A 24,621-nucleotide genomic window follows, 5' to 3' on the forward strand; every position below is an offset into this window, starting at 1 on the left:
CGTAAGTGTATACATAATGATATTGCAGAAAGCAGGGCTGATTGCTATAATTAAATATAAATACAGGTACCAAAATTAGGAGTACATATTATTATGGTTTTTTTTTTAAATAATCGCAACGACCAAATGGCCACTAGCGACAAATGAATGAATAGATTATATTACAATTAAGTAATTACTAAAAGTTTAGTAGACCAGGGCCCATCTGTAAAAATATTAGTACATTTGGACGTTAAGAGGTGACTCAAATTTTTTTGCAGAAATTGCTTGAAAATAACTCAAATAATAATATTTGAGTTATCCTCCCGCTTAAAAAGGTCTGGAACATTGTTTAAAAAATCAATATATCAAAAAATTAAGGAAAAATTCGATTTTTTTCTTCGTTTTTTGATTATAACTTTAAAAGTATTTATTTCCGAGAAAAGTTGTACTAACATAAAAGTTGCGTAATTAAATTTTCTATAATATAGAATTAGTTAAAAATTTAAAAAATAGTCACCCTTATTGCAAAATAGCAATAATTGCGAAAAAATCATACAAAAACAAGTATTTGCATTTTACGTTTTTCAACCATTTATGCTACACTTAGGACCTTCATATTTCACCCAGAAAAACTTTATGATACACTAAAACAACACTACTAATTTTATTAAGATCGGTTCAATCGATTTTGCAAAATAAATTTTGCAATCTAGCTTTCGCAAAAAAAATCATTTTCAAAATATTACAGGACTGAAAATAAAGCAGATAGCAAGTTGACATTTTTTTCCGTATAGAAGTGTAATGTACCTTTCATTTGCAATTTTGCAAAATTAAAATCGATTATTACCACGGCGTCAGAAATTTTTTTAAATAAACATTAATTATTGGTGCTACGCGCAGGACTGCGGAATGTTTGCTCTGATTTGGCATTCCAATGACCTTTGATAATGATTGATACATTTTAATTTTTATTACATTTCAATATAAATAAATAAATTTGTTTATTGCAAAATAAAAACACATACTCTATCTAACAATAAAACACTGAAAACGTTTGTTTTCTATACTTCCACAAAATTTATTATAACTAAGTGACTATAGCTGTTTCGGCGGAGTGCCTTTCTCAAGTGATATAGTTTACAATGTGTTTGCCTTTTTAAGTCTTCAACTGAAGAGGTTGAGGAGTGGGGAGCTGTTTGTGTCGAGTTGGTCATTCAGAATTACATCTGTATTTTTCAGTTTATTAATTTCCATAGATTCTAAAAAAGATAGCTTAAGGCCTTTATTTTGAATATGTAGAATTTGAAACTCTTCATTGAAAGAATGATTATGATCTAGAAGGTGAAGTGCGTATGTAGAAGTGTCTGTTTTTCTATTGTTGAATGCCCTTTTGTGTTCTGCTATCCGTTTGTCAAAAGTTCTGCCAGTTTGACCGATGTACGTTTTCGGACAGTCACCACAAGTTAGTTTGTACACACCACTCTGTAGTTGCTTTCTCCTTCGGCTTTTATTGTTCTTAATATATTTGCTTAAGTTGTTGTTAGTTCTGAAAGCTGGTGTTATTCCTTTCTTTTTTATGTATCTGGCTATCTTTGTTGTTATCTTGCCAGTATATGTGAGAGATATGTATAAAAAGAAACTACAGGTCTTATTGGGTGGTCAGGTTTTTATACAGCTCCGTCATATAAACTTTCAAAAAAACTGTCAGATATTATTACAGAATACACTAAATTTTCACCTAAATTCACCGTAAAAAATACACTAGAACTAGTTAATAAAATACAACATTTTCAATTGCCTAACAACTCCAGACTAATTTCATTTGACGTAAAAAATCTTTTTCCTAGTGTTCCTCCTACAGAAACTTTTGTTTTAGTTAAAAATCTTTTAGACCATAATAGTACAAATCCGATCATTGCATCTGAAATTTTACACCTTCTTGAAATTTGCATAAATCAAGACTATTTTGAATTCAATAATCAAATATACACAAACAACAGTGCAGGACTTATTATGGGTAATCCTCTAAGCACATTGCTATCAGATATATTTATGAACCAACTTGAAACAACAATTTCTAAACATCCCGTATTTAAACAGTTCTTATATTGGTGGAGATACGTGGATAATATACTAGTATGCTTTACAGGAACTAACAGACAACTTGACCAATTTCTATCATATATTAATTCACTTCATAATAATATTGAGTTTACAATAGAAACAGAACAGAATAACTCCATAAACTTTCTAGATGTAACGATTTCCAGACTACACAACAAACATGAGTTCTCCGTATATCATAAACCTACCCATACTGACACAACTATACACAATTCATCATCACATCCTACACAACACAAATTAGCAGCCTACCATAGCATGATACACAGACTGACAGAAATTCCCATGACAAAAAATAACTTCGAGATAGAACTAAACATCATTAAACAAATAGCAGTAAACAACGGCTATAACGAACAAACAGTTAACAAAATTTTAAACCAAAAACTCCATAAGAAAGCCCTGAAATTAGTGTATCCACCACCACAGAAAGAACCCAGTATCTTCTGCTCTCTCACATATACTGGCAAGATAACAACAAAGATAGCCAGATACATAAAAAAGAAAGGAATAACACCGCAGCTTTCAGAACTAACAACAACTTAAGCAAATATATTAAGAACAATAAAAGCCGAAGGAGAAAGCAACTACAGAGTGGTGTGTACAAACTAACTTGTGGTGACTGTCCGAAAACGTACATCGGTCAAACTGGCAGAACTTTTGACAAACGGATAGCAGAACACAAAAGGGCATTCAACAATAGAAAAACAGACACTTCTACATACGCACTTCACCTTCTAGATCATAATCATTCTTTCAATGAAGAGTTTCAAATTCTACATATTCAAAATAAAGGCCTTAAGCTATCTTTTTTAGAATCTATGGAAATTAATAAACTGAAAAATACAGATGTAATTCTGAATGACCAACTCGAGACAAACAGCTCCCCACTCCTCAACCTCTTCAGTTGAAGACTTAAAAAGGCAAACACATTGTAAACTATATCACTTGAGAAAGGCACTCCGCCGAAACAGCTGTAGTCACTTAGTTATAATAAATTTTGTGGAAGTATAGAAAACAAAGGTTTTCAGTGTTTTATTGTTAGATAAAATGAACTTCCATCAAGTAACGGTCGAATCCATCAATTACATACTCTATCCTTTGAAATAACACTTTTATTAGCAAAAACTTTCTTTGTTCATATATTTTAACTTAGAGAATACAAGTTTATTATTTTTAAACATAAGCAATTGTTTAAACAATATTTCAAAAACAATAATAAAATTAGTTTGATTTTTGTGGAATTAAATTATTAAAATACAACAAAATATAGAGTAAGAAAATAATATATAAGATAAAGATTGGACGAAATTTTGGTGGAAATCAACTTGTGTGAATCGAACACCGCTGTCCTGCGCGTAGCACCAAAAATTAATGTATATTTAAAAAACTTCCTGACGCCGTGGTAATTAACCAATGTTAATTTTTTAAATTGCAAATGAAAGGTACAGTACTCTTCTATAAGCAAAAAAAAATTCAACTTGCTATCTGCTTTATTTTCAGTCCTGTAACATTTTGAAAAAATGAATTTTTTTTGCGAAAGCTGGATTGCAAAATTTATTTTGCAAAATCTATTGCACCGATCTTAATGAAATTTACAGTATTGTTTTACTGTATCATAAAGTTTTTCTGGGTGAAATACGAAGGTTCTAAGTGTAGCATAAATGGTTGAAAAACGTAAAATGCAAATACTTGTTTTTGTATGGTTTTTTCGCAATTATTGCTATTTTTCAACTAGGGTGACTATTTTTAAAACTTTTAACCAATCCTATGTTGTAGGAAATTTAATTATGCAACTTTTATGTCAGTACAACTTTTCTCTGAAATGAATACTTTTAAAGTTATAATCAAAAAACCAAGAAAAAAATTGAATTTTTTCTTCATTTTTTGACATTTTGATTATTTAAACAATGTTCCGGACCTTTTTGAGAGGGAGGATAACCTAATTATTATTATTTGATCTATTTTCAAGTAATTTCTGCAAAAAAATTTGAGTCACCTCTCAACGTCCATCTCAAAACAGATGCGCCCTGGACTATAAAATATTGTTAAAGTTACAGTCTGCACCTAGAGCTTCTAGAAGGGTTGCTGGTACCTTGTTGTTATTTCGTTGATTATTTTAGAGGGAACATTCAGCTAGAACTATTATTATGATTGTATTGTTTGTATGTTGTGTTCACAACACAACAAATAATAGGTTCGTTCACCATTCGAAAATATGAACAGAGGAATTAGGTGTACTGATATAATGTATAAAAATATGGACTTACATTCCTTAATCGGTTTTAGAGTACAAAATGACCACGTTTCATATAAGTAATCTGCGACGCATTATTGGAGTGTTCTCCTAGCGGCGCCGCTTGGTACTGTGTACCTCGGTTAACAGATTACTTGATTCGTGGTCGAAATTATTTTTCACTCATTTCATAAAAATATGTTTTTAATATAACTTCGTTTACGAACTAACCCCAAAAGCACATCACATATTACTAGCATCATTATAGGCACGTTCATTACCACATCTGTAAAGTCTAGTAAGTATTTTTAGTAACTAATTTTGATTTTGGTTTTATAATGAAGTACCTAACCAATAATTCGTTCAATATCTATGAACCGAAATATTTATGATATTCATTATAAGCACGTTACAGGGTTTAATTAAATAAATATAAACTGATAATACCAGTGGAATGCGCTCACCACAGTCAATCAATACAGAACGTATAAATAGGCCTGCATTTGTTTATAATAATACATACCTATTTCCATTCTATTCTATATTAAATTGACTTGTAATAAAGGTACTGTTATTACAGTAAATATAGTTCGGCGAGAAAATAGTTGTACTTTATATTATTGTGAAAATGTTGAAAATAAAGTTTTTTCCACCTACCTCTACCGAAAGTATACTTTTCCGGACCTGATTTTAGGGAGCAAAGTTGTACTTTTCCTCCCTAGGGAGGAAAAATTTTTTCCTCCCTAGGGAGGAAAAGTAAAAGTGACGTCATGGTATTTCATTCATGAAATATAACTTATGGACGCCGTGTACAATATCTATTTTCTATTACGTAAGTATTTATACATTTTAACGTTTATTTATAAAACCCCTGTATTCTGTAGAATGGTAAAAAACAGTTAATTGTTATTTTTATTTAACAATGTTTACATTAATAATTTGACTTATATCTGACAGTTGACAGTTATATTGTACCTACTTGTTTGTTTTAGTTCTAATAAATTTTGTTGGTTAGTTACGTAAATAAATTAAGTAGAAATGAAAAAATGACTTGTTATTTGAGGAAGGTGGAAAAACCATATGTATAACATGGGAGTAAAGTGCCTTTTCCTCCCTTGAATGATTACTGCCCTCCGCTACGCGTCGGGCAGTAAACTTCATTCTCGGGAGGAAAAGTAGCACTTTCCTCCCTTGTTATACAAATAGCTATTTTAACCCTTTAACGGGCAGAACTATTGTTTTTGTAAAACTATACTTTTGAATAGTAAAAGTAGTTCATTATGCATAGTTAATAAGACAAAAAATGTTTAAAAAAATTTTTTCTGTGCCAGAAAGGCTGGAGAGGGTGGTAGATATAGCTACCAGTGTGCATTTTGACAAACAACTAATACTTAGTGGGCAATGGTATATATATTATTTATTTATTAAGCTCAACAGGCCGTGAAGGCCTAGGGCTGAAAGATTTAATTTTTCCTTACAATTACTATTACATATTTATATATAATGCTATATCCTATACTACTATAATATATACAATATTACATTTGTTTGTATAAAACACTTAATACTACACTTAACATTATAGTCTTTCCATACATTTCTTCACCACTTCCTTCCATTGTTTTCTGTCCAAAGCTTTTTCTTTCCAGTTTACAATATTACTTTGTTTTAAGTCTTCATATACGCTGTCCTTCCATCTCCTTCTTGGTCTTCCTATTCTTCTTTTTTGTATTGGCTTACGTAATAGAACCATTTTTGGCATTCTCGCCTTTCCCATTCTTTCTATGTGTCCTAAGTATCGGATTCTCTGTGCTTTGATTGCCGTCGTTATTTTTGGTTCATTATATAGTTCTTCAAGTTCCTTATTATTTCTTCTTCTCCATTGACCGTCTATTTTCACGCCTCCATATATTGCTCGTTGTATTTTCCTCTCCAATCTTTCTAAAAGGTCTATTTCTGATTTTTTAAGCACCCATGTTTCACATGCATAAGTAGCTGTAGGTCTGATAACTGTTTTGTAGATTCTAATTTTTGTTTTTCTTGACACATCTTTGGATTTCATTAATGGACGCAATGCTCCATACTTTTTGTTTGCTTTTGCTATTCTTGCTTTTATTTCCCCTTCCCCATGTCCCTTTTCATCTACTTTTACACCCAGGTATGTAAATTCTGAAACTCTTTTAAATGCGCATACATTTTCTCCTTCTATCTCCAATGTGAAATTGTCTTCATTTTCTTTATCTGTTTCTCCCATTATCATGTATTTTGTTTTTTCCTTATTTATGAGAAGACCAAAAGGTTTGGCTTGTTTTATTATATTGCTCATTAATTTTGTTAGCTCTTTCTTACTTGTCGATAATAATGTTAGATCATCTGCGAATGCAATACATTGGTGGCCATTTTTAAAAATCGTTTCCTGTGTGCTTATTTTACTTTTCCTGATTATTCCTTCCAGTATTACATTAAAAAGAGTCGTTGATAGTGGGTCTCCTTGTCTTAATCCTTCCTTTGTTTCAAAATTATTTGATTTATGTCCCTTCCATGCTATTTCGTTTGTGGAGTTATCCATAGTCATCTTTACCATCCTGACGATTTTACTTGGTATGCCCATTTCTTTCATTAGTGCGTACATCTGTTGCCGCTTTACCGTATCATAGGCCTGTTTAAAGTCGACGAACAGGACGTATACTGCTATTTTATGTTCGTAGCACGTAGTTTGGATTTCTTTTAACGCAAATATTTGGTCTGTCGTCGACCTATTACTTCTGAATCCTGCCTGATATTCGCCCAATATCTTTTCCGTGTATTGATTCAGCTTTTTTCTTAAGATGTTTGTCAATATTTTGTACACGACTTCTAGCAACGCGATACCTCTATAATTTTCACATCTCATTTTATCACCTTTTTTATGTATGGGGCATATCCTTGCCCTGGTCCATTCTCCTGGCATTCTTTCTGTTTCCCATATACTTTTTATCAGGCTATGTATCTCCTTGTGTAGTCTTTTTCCTCCTGCCTTTATCATTTCCGCCGATATTTCCGTTATTCCTGGGCTTTTATTGTTTTTTAGCCCTCTTATTTCATTTTCTATTTCTTCCCTCGTAGGTGTTTCTATTACTATATGGTCATCTTCAATTTCCTGGATTGTTCCCCTTTCTTCTTCGTTTTTGTTTAAAAGTTGTGTAAAATAAGTTTGCCAATTTCTCATTATTTCCCCGGGTTCATTTATTAATATTCCTTCCTCATTTTTCATATATGGGTTCTGTTTCTGATATCCCCTTTCCATTTTTCTTGTTTCCTGGTAAAAGGATCTTATTTCCTTTTTTTGGAATTTTTCCTCTATCACTTTGAGTTTTTCTTCGTTGTATTTTCTTTTTTTATTTCTGCATGTTCTCTTCATAATTCTCTTCAATTCTCTATATTCTTGTGTGCTAATGTCACTATTATTTCTTAAGTTTTTTATTCTTATTTTTCTAATTTCTTCTGCTATTTTTTGACATTCCTCATCATACCATTCTTTTGCTTTTTGTTTTCTATTACCTTTAATTAATATTTCTTTACTGGTGTTTAAAACTGCTTCTTTTATGCTTTCCCACTTTTCTTCCGGGTCTAGTGTTTCTGGTTCTTCGTTTAGTCTGCTGGTTATTTGTTGTTCGTACTTCTTCTGTGTCATATTATCTTTTAGTATTGCTGTGTTGAATTGTTTTTTGATTTCTTTGTCCCTTTGATTGTCTTTCTTTATATTAGCATTTATTCTATAGGCTGCTCTTACCAAAAAGTGATCTGAGTCACATTCCGCTCCTCTCATACTTTTTATATTTATTATATTATGGGCGTGCTTCTTCTCTATTAATATGTGGTCTATTTGATTTATTGTCCTTTTGTCAGGGGAAATCCACGTTCCTTTATGTATATCTTTTCTGCGTTGGTATGTGCTTTTTATTACCATTTGTCTTTCTGTGGCAAAACCTATAATTCGTTGACCATTATCATTTGATACATCGTGTTTACTGTATTTTCCTGTTATATTTTCATATATATCCTCTTTTCCCACTTTAGCATTGCAGTCTCCCATTACTATTTTGATATCAAATGCTGGTAATCTGTCATATTCTCTCTCTAGTTGCTCATAGTATGCATCTTTGTCTTCTTCGGTGGCGTCTTCTATTGGTGCATGTACATTTATTATGCTTATGTTTCGTTGATTCCCTTTTAACCTGATTGTGCACATTCTATCTGATATCGGCTTGAAATTCATCACTCTGGTTTTCCATCTTTTCTGTATGATAAAGCCTGTTCCTAGCAATCTGTTATTCCCCCCACTTTTAAAAAATACTATATCATCTATTTCTACTATTTCTGTGTCTAATTGTTTTGTTTCTTGTAAAGCTAATATATCTATTTCATATCTTTTTGTTTCTCTAATTAATTCTTTAAGTTTTCCCGTTTCATAAGTGCCTCTTACGTTCCATGTTCCCAAATTAGTTTTCATTTTCTTGTTTTTAATCCCAATCGTCTCCTTGTCCATTGCCGTTGTTGCTACCGTTTCATTTACGTCGTTTAGTTTTTTTGGTTTCTGTTTTGGTTTTCTATTTTTAAGAGTTGTTGCTGATGTTTATTCCATGTCCATACCTCCTCATTTATTTTTATTTTTTGAAATCCTACCTTGACGTTTTTTCCTTCCAATTTAGCCTCTTTTGCCTTCGTTCTGATTTTACCCTGTATCATCCGTTCATTTTTGTCCATGTCGTCATTAATATATATTTCTTTTCCCTTTATGTCTCTCAATTTGCCTTTATTTTTCATAATTTCTTCTTTGTCCGTTGCATTTTCGAGCTCAATCAAGCAGGATTTACTTCCAATTTTTCTTGCGCTTTTTATTTTTGTCTCAACTTTTAGTGCATTGCATAAAAAATCTTGGACGTTATCTTTTGTTATGTTTTGATCGTAGGTATCCATATCTACTCCCTGCAGTATTATATTATTTCGTCTTTTGTCCTTTTCCATTCTGTCTATTTTATTTTCCAATTCTTCCACTTTTTGTTGGGTTTCTCTGTTTTCCTGTTTCAGCTTTTCATTTTCTTGTCTGAGTTCCTTCATTTCCGCTCTGTACTCTTTTTGCTCTTCTCTTAGTTCCCTTATTTCCATTGTGATAATATTTAGGCTCTCCAATATTTTTTCTAGTTGCCTATCATTCCCAGGCGACCGATGTACTTTTTTACTTCTGCTATCGTCTGCCTCATCTTCCGATTCATCTCCTCTTTTTCTTGTCTTTTCGTCCACACTATACTCGTTCTCAGCCATTTTGTACGTAGCGTTAACTGGGCACACCCGTTTCAACCACGCGGAGGTATGCCCAATTATCCACGCACCAAAATTGCTTTTGTTTTTCGGCAGGTGTTTCTATTTTTTTTAAATCCGGCAACACCGCTTGAAATTTGACCAGCGTTCGCCAGTGTTTATAAGCTTATCTGTTAGCTGTTAACCTCACTTTTATTTGTCCGTTTAGTATTTTATACTATTTTTTACCGTTTTTACTTATATTATTCTTGCATTAGGTAGGGCACAGTTTATACCTTACCTTTTTCACTCACTCAGCATTCAATGTTCGCTGCACCACGCGAAAATCGGGTAAAATGCAGGCGAAAATTAAAACACTTTGTTTTCTATCTAATTCCACGTTGCCATAATGGTATATATAACCACCAGTAAAAACAATTACAAAAATTTATAAAAAAAACACTTTATTTTGAAAATGTAAAAAAACTAAATACAGTAATATTTTAAATTTATTATCTAAGAACTTTCTATCTACTATGGTAGGGTGCAAAACAGTCTTTTCATAGGGCAACGTTACAAACTTGACAAATCAAATTGCTGCGCGTTTGTTTCTTTTTAGATGAAGCACAAAGGGCACAGTGCCTATAAGTTCCTTTGGTGGATAAGTGTGAACCAGCATTCAAAATTAAGTTTGATGGTGGTCCAGATTTTTTTCTGAAAGTAAAAGTGCTAATAAAATTATCAGCTAGTTCACTGCGGAACTGTTATGCAGTCATAGGCTTAGCACTTGAGTTTTTTTTTTCAGAGTCTCCTTATATAAAATATAGCTGTTTACTATTGCTGCGTCTAAAAGGTAGAGAATTTGTTGCTTGAGGTAATGTTAACAGTTGTTCATCCTCGTCGTCTTCATCAGAAAAAATGTTATTAGGAAATAACCTAGTCAGCTTGTTGTACTTGAAACCAAATCCGTCATCTGGATCAAACTGAGAATCTTGATCGGAATTATCAAAATCTTCGTTTCCGCTCGAATTATTTGTCTCTTGTAAGAGTACATTGGCGCACCCTTTTCAAGTGCTCTACTGAAGTACTGGAACATGTCGGCTGGCTGTCGATACTAGTAGTCGAGGATTGTGACGGAGTTCTGGAAATTGAGCTTGTCTCAGGGAAATTTTCGTCCGCATCCTCATCGCCATCAAATTCGGAAAGACAATACTCTTCATCACTTAGATGGTCTACTATATACTGGAGTTCAGCTTCTGTAAGCGGTCGATTTCTAGACATCTAAAAAAACATATGAGTAATGTACTGCAAAAATCTAACCAAACCTAAATAATTTACTGGAAAAATTGTAATGACAAATAGGTCTAATAAATAATTTAAAGCCTTATAGAACCTTGTCTAGCAAATAAATACTAAACTTTGCTTTAATGTATCCGTAAAAAATTTAGTATTGGGCGTAAACTACGATCTCAAAATTTTTTGGTTTAGCATGTGAAAAAATATCCTCTTATTTGGTACAATCCTCAAAATGATTAAAAATATTTTCCTATCGCTAATGTCAAACAACAAGATTTTTACAGAAATTTGTTGCCACAATATTGTTTAATAACTGGCATAAGTTTCAAAACGGAAAAATAAAAATTGTTTGTATGCCGGGATAAATAAAAACAATGAATTTTTTGGGTTACAATTCTCATAAAACATTTATTATTGCAATAACTATGCCAGTGCTTTTAAAGAATTATCTGCTAGTTAAAAATAATTAAAAAAGTACACTTGACACTTACCTTCAATTTTTGTCGAAGTAGTTTATTCCAAATGACACTTGTGCAAAAAACAAAAATAAAATTAAACAATTTTTTACATAGACTTTTGCAGAAAGGGGCACTGGTAGCTTATCATACCAGTTTTGTGAAAAGCACGCGGTTGCCACGCCGTATAGTATACAGGTTTTCGGTATTCACACCTACCAGCAAGCATTCAGTGTATCGACTTCGCCTATAAAAATTGTTTTCACCGCAACTCTGATGACAAATTAAGCCGTAATAGCTTATGGTATATATAGCTACCAGAGAGCGTTAAAGGGTTAAAAAGAAAATTTCGAAGAAAAATATAATTGGCGCAGTCACACTAGCATTATGGAAGGTTGCTGTTTTCATATTTAATAAATTTGAATAGCTCCGTATAAAACACATTGCCACTGGAACCTTCGATTATAATACGGATCCGACATCCGACAAATGGAAACGCAGAAGGGCTGTTAGTGTTTCCGCACCATATAAGAACTGATAAAACACATCACACGCATGGTCAAAAAACTTCCTTTTTAAACAAACTGGAATATTATACTTGAAGAAAATTTTTTTCAATGTACCAAAGGCTGCCCATGAGAAACCTGCCCTTCTTTGTATTTTAGTTGTCTGATTTTTGTAGATATTTGTAAGCTATTACTTGATCGATGCTATGGCTTTCAATTTGAATTTTATCGCCGATTACAAGGTTGGTCATAAATTTTGTCTTTGAGCTGTTAATTTTAAGACCAAATACTTTTTACGCTTCTCAGAGCGTTTTCAACTTATTAACAGCATTTCCTTATTAACATATAATAAGCAAATCTTAGGTGGTTCAGATCCTCATCATTTATATTAATTCCCATATTATCCTCTCGTTGCATGTTGCATTCCCTCGAACATAATATATATTCGAGTACATCTTTAAATAATTTCTGGAGATAGTATCACCCTGTCTAAGTCCATGTTGGTTTGGGTATATTCATTCAATATTTATGTCCTGTCCACGGCAATCCCTGTTTTCTTGATTACACAGTTTGTAACATTAAACCCTAAAGCTAATAATATATACTTTATAACAAACTGGTAGCCATGTTGTAACTTAGGTAGATTTAAATAGTCATTGTTGTAGACAATATATTAAATACAGGAACCACAACAATCGCTAAAGCCTGGTTTTAAAGTCTTGTTTGTGTTCGACAGTTTTGCATAGAATTTGCATTTGTATATTAGAAAATATATGTAAATACCGGTATACCAGAAGATAAATACTAGGTGTTTTCTTGTTTATTTTATTCAATCTAGTGAAATTACTTGTTTATTAATGAAAATGGGTAATCATTTTTTGTTAAAAACCTTTGTTAACAGATTTTTTGGGCCAAAAAGGAATATCCTGGTTTAAGAAATAGAAATTTGAGGTCCCGAAATGTTTCTACTAGCCACCAACGATCGGTTATTAGAATATCCCGGTTATAGGAATAATTTTGCTTGACACGAAGGCTATTCCAATAAGCGGGTTTGACTGTAATTTAAATATATGTTTTTTTTACTATACAGGGTGAGCCATGAGGAACTGTACATACTCCTACCTAGTATGGAGGCCCCTATGGGGAATAACAAATGACCATTAAAATGTGTCTGCTCCCATTTTTTAATAATATACAGGACAAATTGTTAATTTTTGCAGAAATTTGTACCTATTGGTCACAATTTTTGAACGGTAAGATTGATGTGACTTTTGGTCAATCGTTACACTATTACCACGTAATCAACTGATTTATTCAAACTAGAAAGAATCAGGCCCGGCTTTAAAAAATTAGTTCGTTTTGTTCTTAGAAAAAATTTCACCCTGTGTACGGTTTTTGAAAACTCTAATACGAATTTTACAAATAAGACAAATAGGCAATTAACATGGTATATTTATTTTTCCCCATACGATTACTTAATTTTTTATAAAAAAATTAAAGATTTGACTTTAAATTAAAAGTTTGGTGAAGTGAACCATAGATTTAAAAAAATTAACTTTTATAATTAAAAGTGTTCTAAAATTAAAATATTTGAATTAATTGCAAAATACCACATCAATTTTCAAACTCAGAATATGCAGACATTATTTTGTTTGTGGGTTTTGTGATGGAAATGGCAGGGCTGCCAGCGGAGAATATCAAAGACGTTTTCCAGAACGTCGAGTTCCGAATCATCAAACGTTTGCATCCGTGTTTAATTATTAAAAAAAATGGAACATTTCCTAAATCAAAATCTGAACGAGCATTAGATCATTTACAAGAAGAACACATAATTGGTGCCGTCGAAGCAGATCCTAAAATAAGTACCAGACAAGTAAGCAGACAATAATTAGGCGTTTCTCAATCAAAAGTTGGCAGAGTGTTAAGAAATAATAATTTACATCCTTATCAAGTCTAACGATTGCATCCAGGAGATGAAATCCTACGATTACAATTTGCTAAGTGGATTGCGAATAATGATCGCTTATTGTACAGGACCCTATTTACTGACGAAGCTCAGTTCACCTGTAGATCAATCAAGTTAGTAAAAAATAAGCCGTTTTTCGACATAATTGAAAAGACGAGGTTTGACAGTTGAAATGTGTAGTATGAGATATTGCAAAAAGATACCATCTTGGGATTCATCAATTTTTTAGTGGAACAATTTTTAAATAAACAATCAAAACGTCACACTTAGTTTTGTGCTCATAACTTAAAAACTTGTTAATTTAGAGATTTGCCGTCTACAGGTAACTTTTTTTAGAACAAAAAGATACATCGAATGAGATACGCTAAAGGAAAATCCGTTAATAAACATATAAAAATAAAATAAAAAAATTACATGTACGTACACAAAATTATTTTTTAATAAATAGCAGTTTTTAAGCTTAAAAACAATTACAATAATTTCGTAGAAATTAGATCAAATTAAATGGCAATAAAGAATATGGAAAGCTGGTTAAAATACACAACTTCTAAAAAAAATTTTAGGTCCTACGACCCTTGGGGTCTGAGATAGCCCCTTTTTTTGAAAAAATCACTGTTACGTTAATTAACAACACTAAGATCTGAAATTAACCAATCTTTTATAAGAAAAGTCAAAGTTTTTAACAAAGTTTTTAGCAAGAAAAAATGTTATAAATTGTTTAAACAGTAGTATTATAAACAAAGAGTATTTTGCGTTGCGACTAAATTAAAAAAAATAATGGGCGTAGCCGAATGAGTATAAATTCGCGGACTACCATTCGCTAGCGCTAGACCGCTGCAGACCATTTTTAACATTGACAGTATACCGGATTTGAAGCTTAATATTATATGTATTTATATATTTTGGTAGAAATTTAAATTTTATGAATATTATTATGTTGCACATTTATTTAGTAAAATTATATTTTAAATAAATAAATTTTAAAAATAACAATAAAAAGGCCACTTCAAAAAAGGTTTATACATCCCATTAGCTGCTTTGTTTTGGATAATTTTGCAATGAAAATAAGATAAACGTTATTATTTTAATGTGGTACCATAGATAAAAAAAATAGTAAACTTGGTACAGTAGAACCCGATTGGTAGGTATAGGCCATTTTTTCTTCTCTATTTTGAATCCGTCTGTAATCCTGTATCGTCGACCGCGTTAGGTAAATTATTCCGATTCGTATTTTTTGCACAAACTTACTAAAAAAAAGTTCCTTATAACAAATCCAGAGGGTACCAAGAGCTACCGCGGCCGGAAAATTGTTTAAACAATTTTTTCATTAGTTTTATGTTTACTTATAAAAGTTGGGTGACAAACTGTTTAGTTTATAATTTTAATCAACGCAGCATTAAAACATAGGTCCTGAAGAAGTTTTCTGGAAAATTTCAAGTCAAAATATGCAACAGAAAAAAAGTTACGCGACCTTATAGACGAGTGGTACTCCCCCCAAAAAACGCTCATTTCTCGAGATATCAACCACGGTGTGGTGAATGGCTAATTTTCGTCTTACTTTATGTTTTTGATGGTGCTGAAAACGAAAATGAGCTTTATTTTGAATTTTAGATGGGGAAACATTGTCAAAATCGCAATTTTACCCTAAAAACAAAAAATAAATAAAATCACGTTTTTCTTAAAATTAAAAGTTACACTACTTTTTTGCTATAAAACATTTTGTTCTCTGTACTCTAGATTTTAACATAAAATTAATTAAACAGCTAAATTTAAAATGTTGTCACTCAACTTTTGCGATTAAACTTTGCAATTCAAGAATCTGCACCTTTTACTTCAGACAATTTATAACTTTCTTTATAGCAAGACAGAAATATTGAAGCAGGTCCCATTTTCTTCAGAAAGGTGAGAAATGTATACTATAAAAATTTTAGAAAAAAAAACAATGGAACAGAGTTGTAGCAAGTTAAACGCAAAAAACCGTGATTTTTTTTATTGTTAGGGTAAAGTTGCGATTTTGATAATGTCCCCCCCCCCCCCCCGTAAAATTCAAAACAACCCTAATTTTCGTTTTCAGCACCATTAACTATCCATTAACCATTAACCATTTTTCAACTAGTCTTGAGTAAAATGTCTTTAATCTTTCCTATCGGCCTCTCTTGGCTACCTCTTGTTCTTCCGATCCCGAATGGCTATTAGGTTTCCGAGGGCAGACGGGTCACTATATTTCTTTCTACTACATACCTACTCTTCACCGAATGATTGCCGGTATAAGCAATCCCCCCACTTACTGACCAACGGCTTCGGGCGGATGAGTTGGTAAGTGGCAGGGCACTCTTTTGTCCTGAGACTGAGAAATCGGTCTCGAAGGCGGATGAACCCTACAGAATGGTCAACGGTATAAGGATGCAGAAGGCAACGGGAAACCACTGCATTAAAGACTCATGGAGTATCCCTAGAAATCGTCATGGCTCACAGAAATGACAATCAACAACCTACTAATCATGGTTCTCGGATGCCAAGATTCGGCAGGGGAAGAAATAACAGTAACGACAGGGCTTCCCAGGCCGTTAGTCAGCGAAATCCCTGTTCACTAAATATATACAAATCCACCTACAAAATCGCTACATTGAATGTAAGAAGTATGTATGAACCTGGGAAACTGAAGAATATACAGCAAGAGATGATGCGACTAGATATCGATATATTAGGAATAAGCGATACAAGATGGTTCAGCTCTGGCGAACTCAATACAGACAATTGACGAATCTATTACTCTGGAAGCAGCGACACCCAACACAGATATGGAGTTGCTATGATCCTCAGCGAAAAAGTAACGAGATCAGTAACAGGCTTCGTTCCGATGTCCGAAAGAATAATAATGTTGCAGTTATTGACAACCCATGGAAAAATGAACCTAATTCAGATTTATGCGCCAACTGCTGACAAAAATCAAGAAGAAATAGAAAACTTTTAGAGCGAACTCCAGAAAACATTACATCTCACAGCATCTAGAGACATAACAGTGATCATGGGTGATTTCAACGCAAAAATTGGCGAAGGAAAATGCTACCCTAATGTAGGATCATATGGGCTTGGCGAACGAAACGACAGAGGAGATCGCCTAATAGAATTTTGCCAGGAGCATAATGTTATAGCCGCAAATACATTCTTTAAATTACCTAAGCGACGCCTGTATACATGGAAATCACCAGCTGACAAAGAGCACAAAATTGTCAGAAATCAAGTTGACTACATCCTAATAAAGCACAGATATCGAAACTCAATTCAGGCAGTAAAGGCATATCCAGGAGCAGACGTATCCTCTGATCACAGTCTTCTTATTGCTAGGTTTCAACTTCAACTAAAAAAGACGCAAAAAAGCCGCAACAACAATAAACTTAACATACAGAAACTAAAGTCAGAAGAAACAAAAGAAAATCTGAAACACGAAATCAACACAGATCTAGACAGAAATCCAGGAAATAATTGCAACGTAGAACAGCAGTGGCAATTCTTCAAAACCTCCATATTAGAACCAAGTAAGAAAGTACTTACTACAACCAAATGTAAGAAAGAAGAATGGATGACGGAGGAAATTCTAGAGTTGATGAATGAAAGAAGAAAAAACAAAACCATTAATAAGACCCGCTATAAACAGCTTCAAAACCAAATAAGAAGAAAAATTAGGGAGGCTAAAGAAACCTACTTCTCTGAAAAATGTAAAGAAATAGAAGAACTGCAAAACACATATGACAACTTCAACCTACATAAAAAAGTCAAAGAACTAGCCGGAGTAGGAAATAGGAGAAACTCAAATATATTGCTCGACAAAAATGGAAATATTATAATGGAGACAAAACAAAAACTACGACGATGGAAAGAGTATATCGAGGAACTATTTCATGACCAGAGAGAAGCTAGTACATCCGTAGATAGCCAAACGGGAGATGTAGGCCCAGAGATAACCAAAGCAGAGGTTAGTCAGGCAATAAACTCTATGAAAACCAATAAATCTGCTGGTCCAGATGAATTGCCTAGCGAGTTGATAAAGTTGGTCAACGAGAAAAACCTGGACATAATAGTAGAACTGTTCAACGCTATCTATACTACAGGAATCATCCCTAGAGAAATGTTGAGATCAGCCTTTGTGTGTTTGCCAAAGAAGGTGAATGCAAAAGAATGCAGTGACTACCGAACCATAAGCTTAATGTCACATACCTTGAAAATTCTATTGAAAATTATCCACGCCAGAATACACTCTAAACTGGAGCTGGATATTAGTGACACTCAATATGGGTTCCGCAATGGCATGGGTACCAGAGAGGCATTATTCTCCTTCAACGTGCTGACACAGAGATGTTTGGATGTTAACCATCCTCTTTACGTCTGTTTTATAGACTACAATAAGGCGTTTGATTAAGTAAAACATGATCGACTCATGGAAATCCTAAAAAATAAAAATCTAGATGAAAGAGATTTAAGACTAATAACACACCTCTATTACAATCAGCGAGCAATAGTAAGAATTGAAAAAGAAACATCTGAAGAAATGGAAATAAAGAGAGGAGTCAGGCAAGGCTGCATACTATCACCTCTATTATTTAACGCTTATTCTGAAGAGGTAATGCGAGAAACTCTGGAAGATGAAACAGTCGGCATAAGAGTAAATGGAGTCTTAGTTAACAACATCAGATATGCAGATGATACAGTAATAATAGCCGATAGTTTACAAGACCTGCAAAGACTCATGAGTAAAATAGTAAGATGTAGTAGCGAGTACGGACTCTCTCTCAATATCAGAAAGACGAAGTTTATGAAAATTAGTAAAAACAACCATAATACTAACGAAATCTTGATAGTAGAGGGCCAGCAGATCGAAAGAGTCAAAAAGTACACTTACCTAGGAACACTTATAACAGAAAATAATGACTACACTGCAGAAATAAAAGTCAGAATCGAAAAAGCACGTTCTAATTTTATAAAAATGAAAAAGGTCCTATGTAGCAAAGATTTAACATTAGCTCTTAAAGTACGCCTAACAAAATGTTACGTCTACAGTGTTCTATACTATGGAGTGGAATCATGGACGTTAAATGTAGAGACAATGAGACGACTTAACGCCTTTGAAATGTGGACCTATAGAAAAATTATGAGGGTTTCCTGGGTAGATAGAGTTACAAACAATGAAGTACTGAGAAGAATAGGTAAAGAAAAGGAAGTTGAACTTACAATTAAAGAAAAGAAGCTACAGTATCTCGGACATGTGATGCGGGGCGAGAAGTATGGCATCCTACGACTCATAATGCAGGGAAAGATAGATGGCAGAAGAAGCATCGGAAGAAGACGAATTTCATGGTTGAAGAACCTGAGAGAGTGGTTTGGATGCAGCTCGAAACAACTATTTAGAGCTACTGCCTCAAAAATTAAAATAGCTATGATGATTGCCAACCTCCGTAGCGGAGATGGCACCTGAAGAAGAAGAAGAAGCACCATTAAAAATATAAAGTATGACCAAAATCAGTATCAGTATCTCGAGAAATAAGCTTTTTTGGGGTGTGCCGCTCGTCTATAAAGCCACATAACATTTTTCCTATTGCATCTTTTGAATTAAATTTTTTTGAAAAACTTCTTCATGAATTATATTTTATTTCTGTGTTAGTTAAAATTATAAACTAAAAAGTTTGTCACTCAGCTTTTTTAAGTAAACATGAAAATAACGAAATCTGACGACAAAATGTTTAAAAATTAACAACTTCTCTTTTAATGTGTTCTAGAAAAAAATAAACCCCATGTTTGGATTCAGAGACCTCGAAAACATAGGGAATGACGAAAATTTGTCATATACCTTAAAGTTGATTTTTGTGGTCGGTATAACGTAATTTTAGGAGTTGCTGCCGGTCGCCAACCGCGCATACTATTCAGTCAGTCGACTACGCCCGCTATTTTTTACTTTATTCGGAACGCAAAATACTCTTTGTATAACACTCCTATTTAAACAATTTTTAACACTTTTTCTTGCTAAAAACTTTGTTAAAAACTTTGACTTTTCTTATAAAAGATTGGTTAATTTCAGCTCTTAGTGTTGTTAATTAACGTGACAGTGATTTTTTCAAAAAAAAGGGGCCATCTCAGACCCCAAGGGTCGTAGGACCTAAAACTTTTTTTAGAAGTTGTGTATTTTAACCAGGTTTCCGTATTTTTTATTGCCATTTAATTTGATCTAATTCCTACGAAATTATTGTAATTGTTTATAAGCTTAAAAACTGCTATTAATTAACAAATAATTTTGTGTACGTATATGTAATTTATTGTTACTTTTTTTCATAGGCTTTTGGTATACATCTTAACGAAGAAAGTTAGCCCCGGATTATTGGGATACATTCAGCCATATTAACTTGACCAGCCTCAGAAATTAGCTCGTTTTTCAAAAAATTTTATAAAGAAATTCAATTTTGCGAAAACTATTTAACAGATCTGGACCATTTTCTGCACACCATTCAAATACCATAATGCCCTCAATTTTAGGTATACTAAAACATATTTTAATAAACAATAAAATTGTTATTAACAATATTCAAAAACAGTAATTTTGTCATCCGTTTTGCAATAACTTTTTTGTTTATTAACCGATTTTCATTTAGCGTATCTCATTCGATGTATCTTTTTTTTCTGAAAAAGTTATCTGTGGACGTCAAATTTCTAAATAAACAAGTTTTTAAGTTATGAGCAAAAAACTACGTTTGACGTTTTGATTGTTTATTTAAAAAATGTTCCACTAACAAATTGATGAATCCCAAGGTGGTGGTCTTTTTGTAATATCTCATACTACACATTTCAACTGTCAAACCTCGTCTTTTCTGTTATGTCTAGTAAAAACCTAACTTGATTGGCCTAGTGATGGAATAACTAACTCGCTCAACTCACATATTTGGGCAGACGAAAATCCCCATGCGATTCGCGAATCTCGTTCGCAGTATCGATTTGCAGTGAATATTTGGATAGGAGTAATTGAAAGACAACTAATAGGCCACCATTTCTTTAATGCACGGTTGACAGGTGCTGTGTACTTAGAATTATTACAAAATATTTTGCTGAATCTACTTGCCAATGCAGCCGCCCGAGGTATGTACTTTATGCACGATGGGGCATCAATATTTTGTAACAAAGAAGAGAACTCCTGTTGAAGTGAAATTAAAGAGGATGATAAACTCCAACAGAAGTAAGGAAAAGAAAAAAACTAATATGTAGCAAAATTAACAAAAATGAAAATAGTAGCTTCTCGTTGGAGAAGCCGAAGTAACAAAACACTACTATTGCAGTAGTATTTGTAGATGGAAGATGAAGCAAGTGGGATGAACTGATAATAGAAGTATGAATAGACAGAGGCAAACTGAATGGAGTTAGGCTAGCGATATATGCAAGAGAACGACAACTTGACACTCAAGGATGGATACGGCCAATTTGCATGCCTGTCGAAGACGGTAGCTCAAAGTAGATAGTGATGATGACTAGAAATGGAAATAATAAGAAGAACAGATGCTCAGGAAATAGATAGAATAAATATAATAATATAGTAAAAATAGAAGAATATAGGAGATAAATAAAATAGAATAAGTTACGGGCGCCAGAAGATGGGATCAAACAATCTTCTAGGTATCTTACACTGCTGTTAAAACTATATTAAATCAGCAAGTAAATGTAAATATAAGGAAATAAGGATAAATGATATACAAAGTAAATAAACATTTATTAGAGATAACTACTAGATTTTTGACAATCTCTGTTACACACCGTGAATGTTATGTGACTCTAAAATGACAACGCTATAATTTAACATGTTATATTCAAGATAACAACAATAATGTTACCTGTTACAAAATTAAATAACCTCTTACCTATACAGGGTGTTTCATTAATAATTGTCCATATAGTAACTGGGGAAACCTTAGCAGAAAATACGAAGATTTAACCTAAAACACTTAAATAGAATGTGGTTCCTTACTGAGTTACAGGGTGTTTTATCTAAAAATTTAAAAATTATTTTTGCTCAGCATTTTAAAACTATTAAATGTATCCTTTTAAATACTTGGCAGGTAGTATAGGTACTATACAAACTACTAAATTATGTTATAAAAACGTTTCTGGCTATTACCAGAGGCGTACGACGGGGGAAAGTGAATGGTTGTTCGTTTCCAAATTCTACGCCACTGGCGGAATTGCTATATTAGTTCAATTTTTAGATTTTCCAATACTTCCTGTGAAAATAATATACTCTTCAGTCGTAACGATAAAGTCATTAGTTTTCGAGATCTTTGAAGTTAAAAATGAAACGACACGGTAATTTTGCTTAATGTATTGTGTCTCTTCATTTTTAATTTCAAATATCTCGAAAACTAATAATTTTATCGTTACGAATGAAGGGTATATTATTTACATAAAAAGCATTGGAAAATCAAAAAATTACACTAAAATAGCAATTTCGTCAGTGGCGTAGAATTTGGGAAGGGTCAACCAGACACTATCCCCTGTCGTACGCCTCTGGTAGTAGGTAGAAACGTTTATTTATCTTAATTTAGTAGGGTGTACAGTACCTACACTTTCTGCCAAGTATGATAAGAATACGCCAAATAGTTTTAAAGTACTGGGTGCAAATAATTTTTAAAGTTTAATCATATGAATTATATCATAAATTAATCAAAATAACTGTGCCGTTTCATATTTAACTTCAAAAATCTCGAAAACTAATGACTTTATCGTTACCTATGAAGAGTATATTATTTACGTAGAAAGTATTGGGGAATCTAAAAATTTCACTAAAATAATAATTCCTCCAGTGGCGTAGAATATGAGAAGGGTCAACCATTCACTATCCCCCATAGTACGCCTCTGATAGTAGCTAGAGACGTCTGTCTATCATGATTTAGTAGGGTGTATAGTAGTCGCACTTTCTACCAAGTATGAAAGGGATACGTGGTATAGTTTTAAAATGGTGAGCAAAAATATTTTTTAAATTTTTAGATAAAACACCCTGTAACTCAGTAAGGAACCACATTTTATTTAAGTGTTTTAGGTTAAATCTTAGGTTAAATATGGACAATTATTAATGAAACACCCTGTATATAGGGTACAACTCACATGAGACTACCTTTACCAAATGGTTACAGTACGCTTGCTACGTACAACTAAATTAAAGACCGAAAAATATGAAAAATATATAAATCAGCAGGCACTAGTCTGACTTAATAAGATACAATAAAATGAATTAAGCAAAGTTAATAAATGAAATTGAAGCGAATAAATATAATATAAAAACGACTTGAATTGAAGATACGTAAATGAACACCAAAATATCTGGGAAACAAGCAATTAATTTTACAACCTAAATTAACATAATGAAACGAATTTGACCAAATTAACAACAAAATACAATAAATACCTTTTGGGCAAATACGCCGAGCTCAACGTGTAATACCACAGATTATACAGGAGTTTGGGAACTTACTAAACTTATATGTATATTAAAAACCAATAAATACAAACTAAATTTGAAAAATAATAATTAATAAACATAGTAAATACAACCAATAACACTCCTCAATGTAATGTATAAACTCCTAACAAAAATTTTAACCAACAGATTGACGACAAAATTCGACGGATACCAATCGAAAGAACAAGCTGGTTTTAGAAAGGGATTTAGCACAAGTGATCATTTATTAAGTATGAAAATCCTTATAGAACGAGCAAATGAATACAACATCCCTCTATATGTAGCGTTCATAGATTTCGAAAAGGCTTTTGACAGTGTCGAACATTGGGCAGTGAAAAGTTCTTTGATTAACAGCAGAATTGACCACAGATATACAGACCTAATAGCCAATATATATAAAGATGCCACAACAACAATTAAAGTATACGAAGGAACACAATCAATTCAAATAAATAAAGGCGTAAGACAGGGTGACACAATATCACCGAAACTTTTCAATCAGGTTCTGGAAGATATCTTTAAAAGATTAGAATGGGAAGAAAAAGGTATAAAAATTTGTGGACAACGCTTGAACCATCTAAGGTACGCCGATGACATCGTATTGATAACCGATAAAAAAGAAGAATTGTTTGAAATGATGAAAGAACTGGACATAGAAGCCGGAAAGATAGGCCTTAATATGAATTACAGCAAGACCAAAATCATAACAAATACAGATGAGGACATCACAATGAGGATCGGACAAGATGAAATAGAACAAGTTCATGATTATATATATCTGGGTCAAATTATAAAACTTAACAAGGAAAACCAAACAGCAGAGATCAAAAGACGAGTTAGACTGGCATGGGCGGCATTTGGAAAACTAAGCTACATCCTTAAAAACAAAAGATATCCACAACATCTTAAGACCAAGGTATACAATCAATGCGTACTCCCTGTTCTCACTTACGGTTCCCAAACGTGGACGTTTACAAAAGCAAACATGGACAAGATCATAAAGACGCAAAGAGCAATGGAAAGGCAAATGTGGCACATAAAACTATTGGATAAAAAGAGAAACGAGTGGATAAGAGAGAAAACCAAAGTTAGGGATGTTAGACAAGAAGTTGCAAAGTTGAAATGGAGATTTGCCGGACACACTATAAGACAAAAGGAAGACCGATGGAACAAAATTCTCATAAATTGGAGACCGTGGCAATATAAACGAAGCAGAGGAAGACCACAAATGAGATGGGCAGATGATGTCAAGAAGCACGTGGGCTCTAGGTGGATAACTGTAGCGA

General features: G+C 32.9%; 2 protein-coding genes across 6 annotated transcripts in view; both read left to right on the forward strand.

The window, feature by feature from the left end:
• LOC114333678 (G-protein coupled receptor dmsr-1) overlaps positions 1–24,621 on the forward strand; it is a 1,080,003-nt gene that overhangs the window by 703,037 nt on the left and 352,345 nt on the right. The gene's annotated exons all lie outside the window — the stretch shown is intronic.
• The window catches only part of LOC126883815 (girdin-like), a 45,291-nt gene continuing 34,221 nt past the window's right edge, over positions 13,552–24,621 (forward strand). The window contains exons 1-2 of the mRNA XM_050649485.1: positions 13,552–13,752; positions 14,151–14,167. Coding sequence (XP_050505442.1) covers positions 13,552–13,752; positions 14,151–14,167 — 218 coding nt within the window. The remainder of the gene's footprint in view (positions 13,753–14,150; positions 14,168–24,621) is intronic.

Source organism: Diabrotica virgifera, chromosome 4, assembly GCF_917563875.1.
Source record: "Diabrotica virgifera virgifera chromosome 4, PGI_DIABVI_V3a".
Taxonomy (NCBI): domain Eukaryota; kingdom Metazoa; phylum Arthropoda; class Insecta; order Coleoptera; family Chrysomelidae; genus Diabrotica; species Diabrotica virgifera.